This window comes from Myotis lucifugus, unplaced genomic scaffold, assembly GCF_000147115.1.
Source record: "Myotis lucifugus unplaced genomic scaffold, Myoluc2.0 scaffold_33, whole genome shotgun sequence".
NCBI classification, from domain to species: Eukaryota; Metazoa; Chordata; class Mammalia; order Chiroptera; family Vespertilionidae; genus Myotis; species Myotis lucifugus.
Genome location: NW_005871081.1, coordinates 9,169,750 through 9,191,879, shown reverse-complemented (window position 1 = coordinate 9,191,879; position 22,130 = coordinate 9,169,750). Strand labels below are relative to the sequence as shown.

At 37.5% G+C, this 22,130-nt stretch overlaps 1 protein-coding gene across 1 annotated transcript in view; it reads right to left on the bottom strand.

Annotated features, from left to right (window-relative positions):
* NALCN (sodium leak channel, non-selective) overlaps positions 1-22,130 on the bottom strand; it is a gene marked incomplete at its 3' end in the record, with an annotated part of 213,114 nt that overhangs the window by 65,758 nt on the left and 125,226 nt on the right. The window contains exons 12-13 of the mRNA XM_023752477.1: positions 16,520-16,687; positions 7,966-8,157 (exon numbers count right to left, since the gene is read on the bottom strand). Of these exons, the coding sequence (XP_023608245.1) occupies positions 7,966-8,157; positions 16,520-16,687 (360 nt within the window). The remainder of the gene's footprint in view (positions 1-7,965; positions 8,158-16,519; positions 16,688-22,130) is intronic.

Sequence of the window (22,130 nt, the reverse complement as noted above, 5' to 3'; positions counted from 1 at the left end):
GCAATCTCTTCCTCTTATTAAAATGAGATGATTTGGGAACACCATGGCTTATCACATAGAGGTTTCCAGAATTTTAAAATACTCTCCAGGATATCTTTGATATATTTCACCTTCTGGCTTACTTGAGTCCTTTCTTATGTTTGCTATGAGATAAGCTGACTTCTTCCTTATATTCTCAGCTATGTTATAAGGCCAAGAAGGCAGTTAGTACCTTTGTTGATGTGTACATACCTGGTGGCTTCATCACAGAAAGAATGCTGACTGAATTATGAACAACAATAAAACAGGTACATGCTTTATTTAGTCTTCATTGTGAATAGGTGTATCTGATATTTTGTGAAAAATGGATTTCAATGGTGTAGCAGATAGGGGAACGTAAGCATGAGGATGTGATAATCAACAAGAGACAATATCCATAAAGCAAACAAATGCAAAGAAATGTGAGGCTGCAGATGGTAAAGGCAGATGGGCTGGCCTGGCCTCAGGTTGTGCCTATTTTTTTAAAAAAATCAATTTATCCCTGGAAGATAGTCATCGGAATGTGTATTTTTCCTTCTCAAAATTTTATCAGTGTCCCATCATATATGAAAACAAATTACAAACCCCAGAAAATTCTGGATAAAATATTCTTTTAAAGTCTTAGGAAATAATGGAAACCCCAGAACAGAAAACTAAGTAGCTTGAGTCAAGAAAAGGCAATCCTACGAGACTCACGATCTCTGCTAGACTTCAGTTTTTAATGTTGTGTCAGGCACAAAGGGGCAAAGTCACTTTCCATTAAAAGGTGGAGATGGCTAACTGAGAGACTTGAGTAAAGATGGATACTCATTGGGCTTCCCTAGAGGTTTCGTGGCACAAAGACATGAAAAGGGAACTTTGTGTTTTGACTTAGGCAAATACATATGGAATCATATTCCAGCTGGTACTCAGAACTGCAGGGGATGGATAGGCTAGTCAATAGTGGAACTGTGGGAATGGGTTATCCAAACGGAAATAAAGTAAGATTGTTCCGTATCTGAGCATCCACAAAAACCAGTTTGGAGTAAATGAACTAAATGTTTAAAATAAGACACAGCCTGACAAGACCGAATATTGCTTAGTTGTGGGGTACAGCACATTCTCATATTGCTGCCAGCAGACAAATTGGTAAAAGTATTTTGTAATGCAACTTCACCAATATCTATTAAAGTTGAAGATAGACTCAGCAATTCTAATCCTAGCCACATATCTTAAAAAGAAATGTTCACATATGCAGAATTTCACATGTGCTGAAGTTAATGTGCTATGTTCAGAGCAGCACTATTTGGAGTAAAAAATATTTTTAAAAATTCAAATCCCGCATGCATTAATTTTCTATATTTGTGTTACAAATTATCACAAATTAAGCAGCTTTGAACAACACTAGTTTATTTGCTCAATTTCTATAGGTCAGAGGTGTGGGTATGGTGTTTGGTAGGTTCTCTGCTCAGGGTCTATAAGCTGAAGTCAAGGAGTAGGCTGGCCTGTGGTCTCATGTGGAGCATGGGGTCTCTTTCTATGCTCATTCAGGTTATCAGAATTCAGTTCCTGTGGTTGTAGGACTGAGGGACCTGCTCTCTTGATTTGCAGTTGCCTGGATGCTATTCAGAGCTCCTAAAGGTCACCCTCAGGTCCTAGCCTCATGGCCTGCAAAATGACAGCTTACTTCTTCAAGACCAACAGGAAACTCTCTTTATCTGCTTTCTGATTGACTTCAAGTGATTAGCAACCTATTCAGAGGAGTTACATCCAATCACATTCACAAGTCCTCCCCAAACCCAAGGGAAAGGGATTATGCCATGAGTCAGATAGCTTGAAAGCCCACCTTAGAATTTGTTTGCCATGTAGGAAAATGGAAAAATAATTGTGCAGTATTTTTATAATTAGTGCATCATATATAATGCAATATATAGTTACATGTTATACCACAAGAAAAACAAATAAAATATAGCTATATGTACTCATATTGGCAAGTCTCACAAGCATTGTGTTGAGCAAAAAATGCAACTGGCAGAAGAAACAGTGCAGTATGAAACCATACATGGCAGGTGTAAATTATGCAAATGTATATGTGATTTGCAGTTAATGCCTATCTATGCGCTAAAAGCTTAAAGGGATGTACAAAAAACCATAAATATCCAATTTAGAAAAGTGGTTATCTATGGGAAAAGGAAGAGGCTGATGAGGGTAGGGCACTCAGGGACTTCAGAGCCATTACCAACCTGCTTGTTAAGCTGAAGGATGCATTTTATTATTCTTGATATCTCTTTGCATGTCTAAAATATTTCATAAAAAAATAAAAAACATATGAAAGAAAGAATAATAAAACAAAAATTAATAAAGGATGCTCTGAAGATAAAATAAACCTTGAATTTATTAAAAATATTTCCAAACTCTATCAACACCTGGCAAATAATGAAAAAAAATTAAGGAGCATGCTGTTTCTTCAAATTTCTCAGTAATTCTTTCAGCACAACTAAAACTACAATTAGCCATTTTGGTGGAGAGGAAACAGGGAAATTAATTTGTAATTAAGTATTTTATAGCATTTACCGCTTATATTGTATAACTGGTTTGGACATGAGTTTAAGTGAAAATTCAATAGAGCAAGTAATTAGCATTTAGAGAATACAAATTAGAAACATACCAAATAAACATTAAAACTCAAGTACCTCAAGCTATGGAGGGTAGTGCATTATTTATGAATAAAAATGATACCCATTTGTAGACCAGCAAAACAAATGAGGGCTTATCCTGCTTATTTTAGCGACCTGTTTTATAACCTGTACAGAACTATTTCATTACGAACAGTTAATCTGAATTGTTCTCCTTTTAAGCAACCTATTAGTCCCAACAAAACAGGAACTGCAGGATATTGCCTCTCAGCAGGACTTGCTCTTCCTTGTTAATTCTACTTAGCAGCCTGTCTGTTTGGAGAAAGTTATTGGCTTGAGATGACAAAGTTGTTCTATTATATTTTATCAATATGTTCTTTTGTTCTCCATTGAAAAATTTCAAGCACCCGTTCTCCATCTCATGGGATTGTATGCTGAGGCTACAGATCCTGATGCTACAGATCCCACAGCTCAGTGTTAAGCACTTCCGATACTTGTACTCTAGTAGAGGCAATAAGATCTGTGCATAAATGTCAATAGTGTGTGACAGAAAGTGACGATTGCCATAAAAAAGGGGGGTGGGGCGGAATCTACTATGTGGTAGGCCCTATGCTGGCTGCTTTGCAAGTACTATCTGGGCATCTTGGGAAGGAGCTGAGGCCCAGATGCTTCTGGTAAAAGAAATGAAACACCAGCCATTCTTCCCACCACATGTCTATTTACACATCATTTGCACTGGGCATGTGAGAGCTTTGACATAGAGGTAAAAGAGAAAACTTTTATTCAGCTTTTGGGTCCGACCACTCTAGTGGTTTTTGTGGTTGTCTTCAAAATATTCATCTCTTGCCATATGAGTAATCTAAGCCTATCATTTTTATTTCAGCCATATTGCCAATGATTCATTTAGGAGTGACCAAGTTATTCAATCTTGTCAGTAAGACAGGAGAGCAACTTTGCTGAGGGAAGAGGGGGTGGTGCTGGGAAAGGCATCCTTGTTTCTAAGGAGACCCAGGCAGAGATGGCCCCCTTTCCCCTCTAGATTTTATCATGGAGCCTGGAAATGTCACATTCATTTTGTGAACATGAAGACAATACATGGAGAAGGCAATTGCATTAGTTTGCTGGGGGCTGCTGTAACTAAGTACCAAAAACTGGGTGGCTTCAAACAACGGGAGTTTCTTATTTCACAGTTCTGGAGGCTAGCAGTCAGAAATCAGGGTGCTGGCAGGACCATGCTCCCTCTGATTCTCCTTGCCTCTTCTAGTTCTAGGTGTTGGCCAGCAGTCCTTGGAGGTTCTTGGCTTGTAGATGCCACACCAATCACATGGCCATCTTCTCCACATGTGTCTTCACATGACCTCCCCTCTGTGTATCTCTGTGTCTGTGTCCAAATCTCTCCTTTTTATAAAATATCAGTCATATTGGATTAGGACCCACCCTTATGACCTCACTGTAACTCAATGATCTCTATTTCCAAATAAGGTCCCATTTTGGGGTCCTGAGGTTTGGACTTCACCATATCTTCTGAGGTACATAATTCAACCCATAATAACACCTGAGAGAATTCAGAGCCCTGGCTTCCTGGAGTCTAGTTAATCCCTTGAATGTTGTGAGATAAATTTCCTAATTGTTTAAGTCAGTTGGAGTCAAGTTTTCTGTTACCTGCAGCCAAATTATTTACACAGAATTATGCAGACATTTCAGGTGGGATAGAAGGTAAAGGAAGTGATGGAGCTAATGGGGGTCCTGGAGAAGTAGACAGCAGTGGAAGAAAGAACCTGGCTTGCTGGCCCAATACAGTGAGAACAGAACCTAAAAGTTTGCTTCGGTCCAGCACTGTTATTCATTCTTCATCCAAAAGCTTATTTATAGCTACCCTGTGGCAAGTATTGTGCTAAGCAGTGAGGATTGAATGAGCAAGATAGACACCATCTCTGCCTTTGAAAGGTGTGGTGGGGGAAATCCTGAAAAAGGGTCTGAAGAGGTAAATAGAGCTAGGGATGAAAAGACAGTGAGAAACATTAAAAGGTTTGTCATTTTAAGGGAATGGAGAACCTTGAAGCATTTTAAACAGGAGAGTGTAATGAGACAATTTATATCATAGAACGATCATTTATACTGTAAATGGAAAATGGATTTAAGTGCCTGACAGAGGCAGGTAGACCCATTGGGTAGCCCGTGGAATGCAAGTGAGAGATGCCTTTAGGATCCCCTTCACCTTCCGTATTTTGGGAAGTACCTGGGGTACTTCAATGTGGGTTGAGCTCCATCAGCAGGTCACTCAGTATGCCTGGACTGCTTTTCTCTGCTGGCCTCCTGCCCCTCCAGGATTCCCTTTTTGGAATCTGGATGGGGAAATCACCTCCACATGTCCATGTCAGATCCTTGAAAGGGTTAACTGGAGAACATAAGGCTTGAGCCTTACAAAATCTAACAGATGTCAAAGGAAAGCTCGTTCTGTTAGCCTAAGCCTTGCACAAACATGCTCCCCTTGAGTGGTTATTTAACAGAAATTCCTGAAGACCATCACCCCTCCATGGCCCCCTGAGAAAGGATGTCAGGTGCCAACAGAAGGACAAGGAACAAGGCCATAAAACTATGACGGGGGCACGTTCCTGATACCTGGGTCAAGCCAAAGCCCCGTCTGCAGCTCTCCCTGAGCGCACAAAAAGCCTGGTCCCTCCCCAATTCACTGCTGGCTCTTTCTCGAGTCAGACCACCTGCACCCAGGTGCCTGGAATAAATTATCATTTTGATTACACTGAGCCCTGAGTCCATTCTGTGTGACCCCGGCCCAACCCTGAACCTTTCAATCCTCTTAGGAGGGTTTGATGGCATGTTACTGGGGCCCAAGATACAGTAAGGTCCGATCAAAACAGTGTTTAGTTTGACATCCAGTTCTATTCCTAGAGAGACTATGCCACCTGGATGGCTAGGTCAAGATCAGGTTTGAGAAACAGCCAGAGAAAAATTATTTTCCTGGCACTAACACTAAGTCCCCTTTGCTAAGTCAGGCTTGTCCTGCCTCTGCGGGACTCCTCCTTTCCTCATGGCTGGTTCTCTCAGAGCCTCTCCTGCATCCCATAGCTCTATGTACATTGGTGGTAGTCAGCCTCCAAAATGGCCTGGACCCAAGTAAAGATAATATAAACAATTGCTGATTTTTAAAGTTTACTTTTTTTTAGCTTACTTTTGGAGGCATCATATGATTTTTCCTACACAAAATGGCTTCTCTTAATGTGCTGTGCTTTGACACATACTGTCATTAACCAACCAACCTCAACACCTGACCACTGGGTAATGGGGGAGATGTCACAGGCCTTCACTTCTTGGGTTTTTCCTGGTTCTGGATCTTACCTCTGAGCTCCCACAGAGCCTTGTGCTTGCCTTTATCAAGGCTTTATGCTTACTTACTGGTTACCTCCTTCAACCAACAATTTCTTGAGGGCTTAGGACTTAGTTGTATTTATATCCCAGGATCACCAACATTGCCTGGCTCTCTCAGGCACACAACAAATGCTTGGTGATAAGTAATAAATTTAGCAACAGGTTAAAAAACACACAAAACCCCAGGGTAATTAGTCTAGCTATTATGTATACAGACATCTTTTCCCTCAAAGCTTAATTAAAAAATACATACACACACCCATATATACATATATATGTGTGTATGTATATATATACACATACATATATACACTGAGTGGCCAGATTATTATGACCACCTGACGTTTGTAGGCAAATTAGCTATAATTTCGTGCTGAAGTTGCTAGAGGGCCAGACCATTATAAACGTCTGAATAGCACAACATACCTAAGTATCATTGCTGATCAAGTTCATCCTGTCACGATGATGGCGTATCCCAATGGAGATGGCTTCTTCCAACAAGACAATGCGCCATGCCACGGTGCTCGTATTGTGCAGGAGTGCTTTCAAGAACATGAGGGAGACTTTACCTTGCTTAGGTGGCCCCCACAATCACCAGATCTCAATCCAATTGAGCATTTGTGGGACGAAGTGAAAAGAGCCATCAGGCAGCTGGTTCCACAACCATCAAATCTCACAGAACTGGACAGTGCTATTCATCAGGCATGGTGTCAGATTCCTCGCATCACCTTTCAACATCTCGTGGAGTCAATGCCAAGAAGAATTGCCGCAGTATTGAAGGCAAAAGGTGGCCCACCGAAGTACTGATGGGGGTGGTCATAATAATCTGGCCGGTCATAATAATCTAGCCACCAATGTGTGTGTGTGTGTGTGTGTGTGTGTGTGTGTGTGTATGTTACTCTTATCCCAATATTATCTTTTCTATATAATAGGATTTACTATGTCAGCTTATGGTGAAGATATATACATTATTTTATCTTAGTCATTAAACTTTTAATGTTTCTAAATCCACATGGAGTTAATTTTCAGGATCCCTCTGGTTACAGCAGTGGTTCTCAATCTTGGCTGCACATTAGAATCACCTGGGAATCTTTTTAAAATCCTGATTTCTGGGCCTCATCCTCCGGAAATTCTGTTTCTTTGTTACTAATGTTGTGGCCCCACCCCATAACAAGAAACAGAATTTCCGGAGGATGAGGCCCAGAAATCAGGATTTTAAAATATATATTTTATTAATTTTTTACAGAGAGGAAGGAAGAGGGATAGAGAGTTAGAAACATCGATGAGAGAGAAACATCGATCAGCTGCTTCCTGCACCTCTCCTGCTGGGGATGTGCCTGAAACAAAGCTATATGCCCTTGACCGGAATCGAACCTGGGACCTTTCAGTCCACAGGCCGACGCTCTATCTACTGAGCCACACTGGTCATGGCCAGAAATCAGGATTTTAAAAAGATTCCTAAGTGATTCTAATGTGCAGCCAAGGTTGAGAACCACTGATATAAAGGCTCTTCAAATCTTTGGAAGAGTTTATGAGTTTAAAGTTCAAAAGCATCCTTCTGGATTATACCTGACATAAGAATATACGAACTGTAAAACAGATTTTAAAATGTTAACTCTCACAAACAAAAAAGAGCAGAATTTATTTTAAAATTCTATTATGTTTTCATTTAACAGTGCTGAGAACCCTACATTCAATCTTTACTGGTCTCAGCATCTCATTCCATGCGATTATTTCCAGAATTGTAGAATTAATGCATAAGCTGCACGTGTGCTCAAACACCTGCACCCTGCAGAAGAGACCATTTAAATATTAAAACTAGCTACTCCAAGTTATCAAAAAGATGACAATATGATTGAACCACTGTTAAAGTGAAATTACTTTGATGTTAATCATTATTACTATAATAAGAATAATGACTTCAACCGCATCTTTTTGTTCTTACCCTTGGAAACGTTGTAAATCTGTCCAGTTCTTCGACAAAGCAGAACATCTGCAAACTAATTGCTGACATAACAATCAAGAGGCTGGCAGTAAATACAACCAAACTCCCAAGCTTTTTCCCAGGACCAAAGATCTTGTACACGAAGTCTTCTAACGCAGGTGAAATCTTAATAAGCCGAACCACTCGAAGAACCTATTTTGGGAGAGAAAAACATACATATTTGATCATTTATTTACACTGAATCTTAAATAAGTTCATATTAAAACCTCATTTTTATAGCACTTTATAAAGTTGCACTTTTCCATGTAAGAGGAAAATTCCGAGTATAATAACTAAGCTATCATCAGTCTAGCTCACTATCTGTCCTATAGCAAGAACTCAGTGTGGTAGGTATGGAGTGGGGGCAGGTACGGGGTGGAGGGGGTCCATAGGGGAAGAAGGGGGAAATCTGTAATACTTTCAATAAAGATAAATTGAAAAAACAAAAACTAAAAGATGAAAAACAAAACAGCCACAAAACAAAACAAAAAACAACTCAATAAATCCCAAATGAATGAATGAAAAGAAATGGTGATGTTTTAACACATATTTCAAAATGGTATTAACTAGTACATGTTGTTGAAATAAAATTGATATTTTTCTAATGTTCAAATATTGAGGAAAATGTAGTTCAATTCTATCAATACTCATTGTATAATAAAGTAAAACTTCCCAAGTGTTAGTGTACATTCATAAAAAAATGTTTTAAAAACCTTCTCTCTTGGAGCCTTTACTTAAGGCTGAGACTGCTACCCTAATGTCCATTCTCTCCATCCTGGAAATAGAACTTTCTGAATTTTATCCTAGGAAGGAGCTACCTAGGGCTGCAGACTACATTTTCCAGCCTCGCTTGTAGCTAGGTGTGGCCAGCAGACTAGGTTAAGGCCTATGGAATGTGAAAGGAAGTGATTTTTGCAACTTTTAGCACATAAAAAGAAATAAATCTGTCCTAGATACTCTTTTTAATACTTTTCTTTGGCTGGGAAATGGAAACAATTGGAGTATACCCTTTGGACTAAAAATAGAAGCCTTGACTAGAAGATGATGAATCCAATCTGACAGAAAAGACCAACTTCCTGGATGCCCACACAGAGATGAGCCACCTCCTTTCCCTGGACACCCACCAACTAAACAAACTTCTATCTTATGTAAACCTTGTATTTTTAGATCTTTGTTATATTAGCCTAGCTTGTTATCAAAACACCCACATATGTTTTGCATGTATATGTATGTATATGTATGTGTGTGTATTTATATATGCAAAAACTCCCACCGATAACTAATACATTTATTTTCTCATTCATTTAACATATACTGATTGATTGTTATGTGCCAAACATTGTGTTGGACAAATATATTCAATGGCTATTATTACAAAGGGAGTATAAAAATATCTATAGCATTAAAAATATAAATGAGAATGTAATTAAAAGTTGAAGTATAAAATATGGAAAAGTAGCATTTTACATTCAGTTTAAGATATTATCAACTTTTTATATACATCTGAGAAATAAAAAAATGTTGCCAATTAAAGGGTAACACACCAATGGTTATAAGATGGACCCCAAATTTAGAGGTATTAAAATAGGAAAATTGTTGTCTTGGCATAAATAAAATATGTATGTAGAATGGTAGTCTGAGTTGATTTAATATCAATAAGAGCTTAAGTTGTCTGTGAAGGCTTCTTAAGAGAAGAAAGGTGAATAGTTTATTAAAAATATAGTAAGAGCCCTAGCTGGTTTGGCTCAGTGGGTAGAGTGTTGGAATGTGGACTGAAGGGTCCTGGGTTCAATTCCAGTCCAGGGCACATGCCCAGGTTGCAGGCTCAAGGGGTGTGCAGGAGGCAGCCAGTCAATGATTCTCCCTCATCATTGATGTTTCTATCTCTCCCTCCCTCTCCATTACTCTCTGAAATCAATAAAAATATTTAAATAATACAGTAAGAAACAGGAAATGCTTTAAAAACCAAGATTTTAATTTTTACACATACAAAATAATATATGATTTTTTGTTTGTTTGTTTTGTTAATCCTCATCTGAGGATATTTTTAGAGAGAGTGGAAAAGAGGGAGGAAGGGAGAGAGAGAGAGAGAGAAAAAACATCAACATGTGGTTGGTTGCCTCCTGCAAGTGCCCTGACTAGGACCAGAGTTTGAACCTATAACCCAGATATAGCTCTTGATCAGGAATCAAACCCCTTACCCTTCCGGGTGCGGGCCGATGCTTTAACAACTGAGCACACCAGCCAGGGCCAAAATAAAATATATTTGGATTTTCCTTTCCAGCATCCCTAGCTTCCTGCTTTTCCTGATTTGTCTTTGACAAATCATTACTACACTCACAGTCCATGAGGTCCACAAGGGGACTCCCAAATCCCCGAGATCCAGGCCTGACCAGAGTATTCACAATTATTTGATTCAACAGAACATTTGCTGGACTTATGAGAGGTGTTCCTCTTTTTTTTTTGTTCCCAATTGGTATTACTGTACGAATCACATAAGCTTCCAGCTTCTGGGAGACATTTTTGCTACTACATGGAGAAAGTCAGCTTAAGAATGATAGCATCAAAGAAGAAAAGTGACTGAGTCCCAATAATACAATTTTAGCCTCTGAATGTTGCCTCCTAAACTTTGAATTAACAGGAAATACTGAGGTAACATTATCATGCTGTCAGAGCCAGCAGCAAGAGCACCACACAGCTCTGCTGGTCTGACTGGCTCTGACACATGTATTCTTCTAAATTCTCCTAACCCACTACGCCAGGGCAGGCTCCTGCTTGAACCCTGCCCACTGTACTAACTGTTGGGAACTTAGTCCAAGCTCCTCCTTTATCCTCTGCTCACTAGACAGCAGGTGTTGGGTCCGAGCCCCTCTGCCTGGGGCTGGACCTCCTAGGATGCCAGGTATAGGCTAGGAGAGGTTGTGGGTGTACAAGAATAAGTCTTTATTGCAGAAGCCAGTGGCCATATAGCCATCAGATAAGAACAGTCCTCACAGCAAAGTCCATACAGGCAGGCAGCCGGACACCGGCTGGTCAATGCATATCTTTCCCATAAAGTAGCATCAGTCTCTGTACCCACAGTTATTATCTAAGCAGCCGCACACTGCATCCTAGACTCACCGCCTCACATCGTAGCGGTACCTGAGCTCTCTGGCTCAGCAGCTTCTCCTGTCTCTCCTGCCCAGCTGCTCTCTCTAGCACACACGCTATCCCAGCTGCTCTCTCTCCATACTCCAGCAGACTTCTTCTCACTCCAGCCAACTAGCTGGTCAGTAACCTACTTTGATACCATTTAGACAAAGAGGGCTTCATGACAATAGTTACATTAATCATATTGGCTACAGAAGGGCACAGTGTACCTTGTGTCCTTGCACCCAATCATGGTATCTTGACCTGATTAGGATTCCCAGGCTCAGACTCCTTGAACATCCCGTTTAGGCACATGCCCAGAGCGACCTTTGGCCATTCTGGTGTATTGATAACAAGGCCTCTGTGCTCCCACCAGCCTTGACTATCCCGGAACCTGGCATGGTTCCCACACATGCCTATTGTCTGAAGAACACAAATGGTATGGTTTCTAGCCACATGTCTAGTAAACAAATAGACAAATGTTTAAATAAGTCGAGAAAATGTATATTTCTTCATGCTAAAGTCCTTCAAATTAAGCATTATATTACATATACGGTTAAGTTACCAGTTTCTCCTGTTATAATACTTTAAGTATACATTCTGAAATCAGAACATTACACTGAGGCTATCTTTCAAAATAACAAGCAAACAGCTTTATCATAAAAACCATTAAGATATTAATATTCATAATCATTAGTACCTAGAGTACTAATCTGGGAAGATTTCACATTTTTATTAGAGTTGTTTATTCTCAAACATAAATGATCGGTATCTAGTTGTTAATATTTAAATATAGGCAAGTTTACAGAAACACTTTAACTGGTTTATAGCTCAAATTTAGTACTGTGTGTTTTCCCCATTTGTGCTAAAATTATATTTAAAGAATTTCCTTTGTAATTTTGAATCCTATCCCAAATGCTAATAAAAACAGCCTATGCACATCTGTGCAATTTTGATAAATTAATATTTCATTAGCTGGAAGAAACAGAGCTTAACACAACTCCCACATTGGTGATTTGATCAGAAATTTCAAAGGATTAACCTTGCATCCTAGGAAAGCCAAAATCCTTATAATTATGCCTTTTCATTTATTTGGGGAGAAGTATGGTTTTTACTCTGTCTACCCAACATGTTGATTTTTGTGTTCCTATTGATACTCTCAAACAAGGTCTGTAGAACATTTTGTGATAGTTTCCAAATCACATTTTCCTGGTCACATTTCTAAGTCTCTCTTAGAGACTATTCGTTTGATTAGTAAGTACTGTAGAATTGTGTGGTTTAGAATATGAGCTGTGAAATTAAATTTGTCGGTGATGAGTTTCTACCATGTGCTAGTTTTGTGGTCTTAGGCAAGTTCTCAAATCTCTTGGGACCTCCGTTTACATGTACACTCTCTAGCTCACATAATTGTTATGAGAAACAAATGAAACAATGCACTCAGCACAGTGATTGGCGCGTAGTAAATGCCCAATAAATACCAGTCGGTGTCACAATGATCCCGGTATGTTAGAACCGTAGCATTTTTAAAGGCTTCATTAATTCCCATAGGACAATGCTGCCCTATGTTCATTCCAGCGCAGCTGCACTGGTCTTGGTGCTACTCTTTGAACAAACCAAGTATGTTTGCACCTCAGGACAGGTACCACGTGGTTCTTTCTACCTGGAATGCTTCCTCCCTGAGCCTCTCATGGATGCTTCTCACTCCTTTCAGTCTCTGCTCAAAAGTCACCTCTTCAGAGAGAGCTCCCATGACAACTTATCTAAAATGACACCGCATCCCACAACCTCTATCATTTTTACTATGCTTGCTTCTTCTTTATACCATTTCTGGCACTTGTATTCTACATTCTGTTGTATACTTGTTTATGAACTGCTTGTCCCCTAGAATGTATGCTTACTAAAGTGGGGAACTTCATTGCCTTGTTCACCTTTCTCCCATCAGTATCTGGAACAGTTCATGGCACACACTATGTGCTCAGTTAATATCATTTAAATAAATAGATGAATAGCACCAATAATTAGTTTCAGAGATAATTGATATTTTAAAGGGAGTCATTTTGTACAAAACTGTTGACTTCACATTTAAATATGAAAAATATGATATTCACTCAGGGAAGACTTGCTGCCAACACAATGAAGAAAGGTCCACTGAAATGAGAAGTGTGAGGACCAACAAGAGAGATGAAAGTGGACCCACAAGGTGCCAATCTGTTCGGTACAATGGATTCTCCATTTGTGAATTTGCAAAAATCCTGTGACACCCAAGCTTTTTAAGAGATTTATTTATTTATTAGCCACAAAATAACTGAGGTATGTAGGTTTGAATTATTTTATTAGAAAAATATACCCATGGCCATGTATAGAGAGATACAGATGAAAATCACAACTATTGATATAAATTATTACAAATTATAATCCAGAATTAAAGACACAAGTAAAATTTCCAATTTCATTGATTGCATATTATGGGCCTATCTATATATATAAAAGCCTAAGCGACCATTACGACCGATTGACCAAATGACCGGTCGACCGGTAGCTATGACACACATTGACCACCAGTGGGCAGGCACTCAATGCAGGAGCTGCCCCCTGGTGGTCAGTGTGATCCCACATCCAACCTTCCCCAGCCAGCCAACCTCCCATGGTCCCTTCCCCCTGGCCAGCTGGCCCCGATTGGGACTGGGCGAAACGGGCCAGGGGCCTGATCGCTGGCCAGGCTGAGGGACCCCACCCGTGCATGAATTTGTGCACCGGGCCTCTAGTAGCTATATAAAATTATTAGAAGCATGAATACAAAGTCTAGATATTTTGTAAAAACAGACTAGTAGAAAAACACCAGAGACAATGACTATTAATAATTTGTAATACTTTAGTTTATTTCTATGCAGTCATTTTTGACTTTAAAATTTTTTTAATATTTAAACTGTTTTCCAGAGAGTATTAGATATTATTATCTCCTGTTTCTTCTTATTCTGTTTCTTTATCTGTAGTAGGTGCTGAATAGATAGATATTAGTTTAGTAGCCATCCAATGGTTTGTTAATGACTTAAGATAGTATTTCATGTGTAAAACCAAGTAACCTTCAGGTCATTTTTAGGTGTTATATGATTTTATACAGTTTTGCATTTAAATAAAACAATCATATCTCCAAGTTATTGCGAATTCATCACAGCTATTAATTTTATGGTCAAATTGGCATATGACTTGCTAAGCTATTCCTCAAATATTTACCATTTAAACAGTTTCCATTTTTTTATCTCATAAAGAATTCAAATTTTGATCTATTTCTAACATTTTTACAAAAAATTATCTGTGAGAATCTATAAGAATTTTCAAACCCTGAATATATTTTATACTATATCCTTGTTGAAATAGCATTAGTATTTTTTAAATTTGTCTGATATGATAGGTTTATATTAAAGTATCATGTAGCTTTGACTATCAGGCATATTTTCTATAATTATCTACAATGGTTCTCTAAGGTAAGCACTACATGCTCAGGTTGATTTTGTGAAGCTAGATAGCAGTGTCAAAGGGCCTATAATGCATGAATGTTTGGGAAGCCCATTTTGTATCAAGAGTTTTGAACATGTGTATATCTCTTGCCTCAGCCATCTTACTTAGGTAACCAAGGCCAAGGATATAACCCAACATGGGACAAGAGATTTATGTGCAAAGATGTTGACAGTACTAAAGGGTGTCCCAAAATTCACGCAAGAAGTAATTTTGATAGAAAACATGTTTATAATTAAAAATTGTAAATTTTTTATTGATTCATAAAGTATACAGTATAGGGTTATGTATGGAATAGCACATCGGGTAAATGGCCTCCACGGCTTTGCTGGCACATACGCACTTTTGGTTGAAATTTTCCATGACCGTTTTGCATAAATGTGGCTGAATTTCATTGGTACAGCACTCAATTTCCTCCTTTAAGGTATGGGTGGTTGTGGGCTTGTTGGCATAAATCTTAGACTTCAAAAAACCCCAAAGAAAAAAGTCCAACGGCGTTAAATCGCATGATCTGGGCGGCCAATTCTGATCACCAAAACAGGAAATTACACTACCAGGAAATGACTCATGTAGTAATTGAATTGTTTCTCGGGCTGTATGGCATGTGGCACCGTCTTGTTGAAACCATATGTCTTCCACATCCATATCTTGCAATTTAAGCACAAAAACCTGGATTATCATGTCGCAATAGTGAGCACCATTAACTGTTACTGCCTGAGCAGCCGCATTTTCGAAGAAGAATGGTCTGATGATGCCTCCAGCCCAAAATCCGCACCAAACAGTGACACGTTGTGGATGCATTTGTTTCTCAACAATCACTCGTGGACTTTCTGAACCCCAAATGCGACAATTTTGTCGATTAACCAAGCCATCAAGATGAAAATGAGCCTCATCGAAATTCAGCCACATTTATGCAAAACGGTCATGGAAAATTTCAACAAAAGAGTGCGTATGTTCCAGCAAAGCTGTGGAGGCCATTTACCCGATGTGCTATTCCATACATAACCCTATACTGTATACTTTATGAATCAATAAAAAATTTACAATTTTTAATTATAAACCTGTGTTTTCTATCAAAATTACTTCTTGCGTGAATTTTGGACCACCCTTTAAAAGTTTAAACCACGATAGTCCTCTATGATTTCAATATGCTTAGTGGTGATTTTTAGAAGATCAACTTTTTACGTTGCAGTGTATTTGGTTTTCATTTTCATGAATAATATTTTCATGTCCTTTTCTCCAAGTAACTAGAATATTGAGTTTCAGGTTATAGCATCTTAAGTTAATACAGCCCTGAAAATGATAGCTTTGGTATTACCAATAAATAAAATCAATGAAATTGGAATGCATTTTCTTCACATTGTGCTAATTTATGAACTATATTTTTAAAACATCTCCATTTATTACTATGAATTTTGAAGAGTTTTAAAAACAATATTACAATTTATAAACATACTATTTTAGGTATTTAAGATGTCATCAGACCTATCTTTTTTTTAAAAATATATTTTATTGATTTTTTTTTTTTTTTACAGAGAGGAAGGGAGAGGGATAGAGAGCTAGAAACATCGATGAGAGAGAGAGAAACATCAATCAGCTGCCTCCTGCACACCCCCCACTGGGGATGTTGCCCACAACCAAGGTACATGCCCTTGACCGGAATCGAACCTGGGACCCTTCAGTCCACATGCCGATGCTCTATCCACTGAGCCAAACCGGTTAGGGCTCATCAGACCTATCTTAAGTGTGCATTTAATAATTATACATAATTGTTATATATAAACTTATACAATTATTATTATTATAATGTGACTAGTATTTCCTATGGAATAAAAAATGTCTAAAGACAAATATGCATTATTTGTATTACCTGAAAGTATGTGAATTGAGAATGATAAAGATCTGGATATACATGAAGAGTAGTTCCAATCACAAGTAATAGCTCAAATTTGTGGAGAGATGAGCTAATATATCCAGTAAATCCCAAACACCATATCTTCAGAAGTGCTTCCAAGTCAAAAAGTACGGTAAAAGCCACCTAGGTGAACAAAGAGACAGTGGAATTGAAATCTAAAAGTATAATGTATTTAAAAATATTTTATATATTTGTCAGTCCATGAATTTCAGCCACTATCATATAAAATGAGGAGCCCACAATAATCTATTCTAGAATGACATTTTTATTTTAAAAAAAATAGTTTGAAACACACCAACTAGAACCTAGCATACCAAATATATCTTAAGCAATTAGAAAACATGTTAAAATGTTAAATGTTTGCACGTGGCATTATTTCTTCATTATGCACTATTTGATAATATTTAAAAGTCATTTCTATTAATAGAATTACTATATACACAGATAGGGTACATTTTTCTTTTAACTTTATCTTTATTGCTGAAAGTATTACTGCTGTCCCCTTTGCTTTTGTTCCCCATTGACCCCCTCCACCTTCCACTTGGCCCTCCAAGGCCTTCACCACACTATTGTCTGGGTGGATGGGCTATGCATATATGCATACAAATCCCCTGTTAAGCTCTCCTCACCCACCTGCCCAATGCTGCCTTTCCTCTGAAGTCTGTCTGGTGCTTCTAGGTCTCTGGATCTATTTTTTTCATCAGTTTATAAGGGTGCATTTTTGTATAATTTGTTTACTCTAAAGATAAAGTTTCTATAATGCACATGGTATATTATAAAACAACTTACATATTAGTAAGCAAAATTAAACTAATATATAAATGTTTCAATATTATTATGTCTTGGGCCACAAACAGAGATAGATTCTATACCAAGCAATTTATGTACCTGCATTAACATATTAGTACATTATATGTCCATATTATTAGTTAATAATCAAAATTACTATATTAATGAATTAGCTTAACCTCTTAATCTATCACATTAATTCTATGAATTTGTTACTACAAATACTAATATTATAAAATACACACATAAATATAGCATGTATTATTTCTTTACTTGTCCTATGGATAAGAAAACTCATTTTATAAAGAAGTTTGCAACTGGAATGAAAATGTGCAATACAATTTAACTCTTAATTGAAAAGCACAAGGCTGAGTGTTGGAATCAGTCATAACATATCCCTCTGAGGAGATACCAGATGATTTATTGGAAGAAATGAAGAAAGAAAGCTCGCTTTCCTTTTTTCTAGGCCAACACAGAATATCAGAAGGGATTTTCTTCCACTCACATTTGAAAAATGTGGAGAAAACCATATTTTTAAAAATAACATTTTAGGAATAAAACACTAAAAGCATTACAAGTGGTTAATTTAGATGTAAGGAAGAAATTAACATTACTTTTCTATCTAGCACTTCTGTAGACTCAAGTTGCTTCTTAATTTGAATTGGCATGTCCTTTTTAAAAATATAAAACAGTAATACATTTGAATTGTTAAATAATCCTAAATATAAAGTATTAACAAAATCCCCTGTGAGACACTTTGCATATTTCCTCCTTAACATCTCCTGTTTCATCTAAATATATACTGTACAATCACATAAATGGGCTTGCATTTTATATGTCACTCTGCAACTTGCTTTTCTCACTCACCAACAATCATAGACAACCACCCCACCCCCCTGGGATAGAGATTTGGTCCTAATTATTCTTTTCATCAGCTGCATATTTCCCATAGCAGTCAATGTTTATTTAATTCAACATTCTCCCTGATGACTCACTGAAGAATAGTTTTTCCTTGATAAGAAATCATCGGGAAAAATGTTAAGCATTTTGCTGCTTCAATAACAAGACTACATTAACCATCCTTATGCAATATTCATATTTATTGAACTTTCATATCTATAAAAAGAATCTCAAACCTAGCATTGCTGGGGCAAAGGACAGGTTTATGGAGCTTTAAATTAAAAAAAAAAGTATTAATAAATTCATTCAAAATGTTATAGAAAATCATTTGCCTTCCAGCAAGGTAGGAAAGTGCTTCCTATTTTAAATCTGTACCATCACCAGATGTAATCAAACTTAATCAAGCTTTTGCTTATCTGTTCATGTGTGTATTGATTATTTAGATTTATTTTATTTTTAAGACAGCTTTTCTATTCATAACCTTGCCAATTTTCTATGGTGGTGTTTTGTCCTTTTTATTAGTTCTTGAGGTTGTTGATATTAAGAACAGTCATCTCTGTCTGCTATATGAACTACAAATAGTTTTTCCCTAGTCAATAGTTTGACTTTTAATTTTGGTGGCATTCGCTCTGTAAGCACTTTAAATTTTATCCGGTCACATATTTCTATCTTTATGATTACTTTCTTTACCTTTACATACAAAACAGGTCTTTAGAAAGATTATTATCAAACTGTCATATCCAGGATCACACTATGTTTTTCTATTTATTTGGACTATATTTTTAAATAAAAATTCCCCATAGAGATGTTGTTTCTTGTGAAATGTATTTCCATGAATTTAATATTCCAGTTACTAATATAAAGGCATTTTTTTACCTTTTAAATTTTTATTTATTTTTTTTACCATTCTACCTAGTTAGTTCCAGTGAAGAGAAAAGCTATTGATTTATCTATATTGACTTTCTTCAACCACCTCAGTAGATTCTTCTACTAATACTAATATTTTTAATAAGGACTCCTGGATTTTATTAAAATATGTACATCTCATTTGCAATTGAAGATAATATTTTTTCAAGATTGATTTTGGGGTTAATTGGATTACTTTATTAGCTATAATGATACAGTTGTACGGTAATATAGTAAATAATGAAGTGGGGGAAAAGAGGAATCCATGCTCCTCATTTTCCATGGAAGTTTCTTCAGCATTCCTACATAATAGTTGCAGTGGGTTTTGATAATTAATTTCTACTCTGTTTAAGGGCTTCTCTTCTTTTCCAATTCTACTTAAAGAATTTTAGCCTTCAATTTGTTGAGGTAGTGAAATGTATCACAAGAGCCCTTGATGTTAACCATTTGAATATTCCTAGAATAAACACTAAATGATAATGCTAATCTGGATTTTATTGAATAACTAGAGCAGTGATGGCGAACCTATGACACATGTGTCAGAGGTGACACGCGAACTCATATTTTTGGTTGATGTTTCTTTGTTAAATGGCATTAAAATATATAAAATAAATATCAAAAATATAAATCTTTGTTTTACTATGGTTGCAAATATCAAAAAATTTCTATATGTGACACGGCACCAGAGTTAAGTTAGGGTTTTCCAAAATGCTGACACGCCGAGCTCAAAAGGTTCGCCATCACTGAACTAGAGGCCCAGTGCATGAATTTGTGCACCACTAGGGTCCCTTGGCCTGGCCTGCGGGGATCAGGCCGAAACTGGCACTCCGACATCCCCCAAGGGGTCCCGGATTGCGAGAGGGCACAGGCCAGGCTGAGGGACTCCACCAGTGCACGATTGGGGCCGGGGAGGGACCGAGGGAGGGCTCCAGGGCGTGTCTGGCCCCATCTCACCCAGTCCCGATCGGCTGGACCCCAGCAGCAAGCTAACCTACCGGTCGGAGCGTCTGCCCCCTGGTGGTCAGTGCGCATCATAGAGACTGGTTGGACACTTAGCATATTAGGCTTTTATTATATAGGATATTTTCTTTATAATTTTTGTAGTTACTTTCATATATGAAATTGGCCTATAATTTTACTCACACTATCATGTCAGGTTTCGTTAAGCTTATGCTAGTTTTATCAAACGTACAGAGTTTTCCATGGTCTGATCTGGAATTGCTTAAATAAAACAAGGAATATTTCATCTTTAAAAGTTGGTAAAGTGCAGCAGGAAAACCAGTGGGTCCACTCCTTTTTGTAATGGTAGATTGAAACTTTCCAGGGTTCTTCTGATCATGTTTCATATCTTGTCCATCAATTTGACCCTTTTCCAAGAAATCATCATTTTCCTCTAGATTTTCAAGAACTGTGTTTAAAGTACATTTTTCCAGAAAGGACCGGTTCTGTCAAGGTTCAAGGGTTATCTAACATATTTGGTACCCCCTTTAAATCAGTTTTGTAGCTGATGTTTCTCAGACCCTAAAAGTAATGTGACTTGGACCACCAATCCCATATGAGGGCAGGATTGTGCCTCCACATTTTCAGTAAAGCTTACTCTTTTTCCACCCACGTGGGGTCAAGGTCAAGACAGAAGTTTGCCAGATTACTTCCTACTCTCATTGTGCCCTGATGTTACATGAGGTTCTCTGCTCTGACAGTTCACTGCACAGAGCCGTTTCTCCCGTCCTGAAACAAGTTCTAGGTGACAAGGATATGCAAATGCCCTCAGGGCAGCCACTGGCTTAAGTGACCATTGGGCATTTTGCACTCACATCATTTGCCCTGTAGACTATTCCTTAATTTTTAGCACATTCTGCTAAGTATTTTAAATCTTTTAATATTTAGGTGCCATTTTTAGTTGTTTTACCTTTTGGAACTACCTTGTATGCATTTCCTAATAATACTTGGTTTTGTGTTTAAACATAATCAAGTTTTCTAGGTCTTTTGATGGGAAAATTCAACCTGTCCATATTTAATGTACCAAAGTTATAGTTGGTCTTACGTTTCCTATCTATTGTATGAATGTCATTCTTCTTTCATCTTTAAACCTTTTCTTATCTTTTCTGGCTTGGTCAAATTGTTGTTGATTTCTACTCCCTCCTTGCTAATTCAGATGTTCTATTCTGCTTTTCTAATCCTCCAGATTATCCCAATGATCATAAATCAACCTATACTTTTTATTATTGCATTTAATTGGAATCGTGTAAACTCCTCTCTCAGGCAAATTTGCTCACACACTTATGCCTCACACCTTGCCAATCTACATTTCAAAGTACTTCTATCACCCTGCTCTCCATCGATATCACACACCTTCTTTCATGCTCTCTATTGATATCACACTCCGGCTTTTCCCAAGATCATACACAAATTAAATTATAGTTTCTTGAGTTCTTGATTTTTTAAAGGTTCTTATTTGACATTTTTATCACCACTTTTCTTTCATCTTCTCTTATCTATTCCTGTGGATGAGATGAATTTATTTTATGATACTTTAAAGTAGTTTCCTCAAAGAAACATCAAGGCTTGTATACTCTCTTAATCCTTTCCTATCTAAAAGACATTTTTAACTCTGACATGAATATTTTGCCTGCACACAGATTCTTAAGTTGCTGTTCTTTTTACTTTTTACTTTCCAATATTTTAGATGAGTCATCAAGTGAGCAACATATTTATCTGTCTTTGTTTTGCAGGTTATTTAAGCATTTCAGAGTCTTCAAAAGGTATTTTCTTTATGCTTGCAACCAAGGAAGGACACCAGGATATGCCTAGAAATGCATTTTTTTTTTCATTTAATCTCCCTAAGATTTAGTGAGTCCTTCTACTCTACAGATTGGTGCTTTTCCTCAGTGTAGGAAAAAGCTCTTCTCTTGCTTATTATTATTTGTTTTCTATCTATTCTCCTTTTCCTTCATAAGCTGCTGTTATTCAC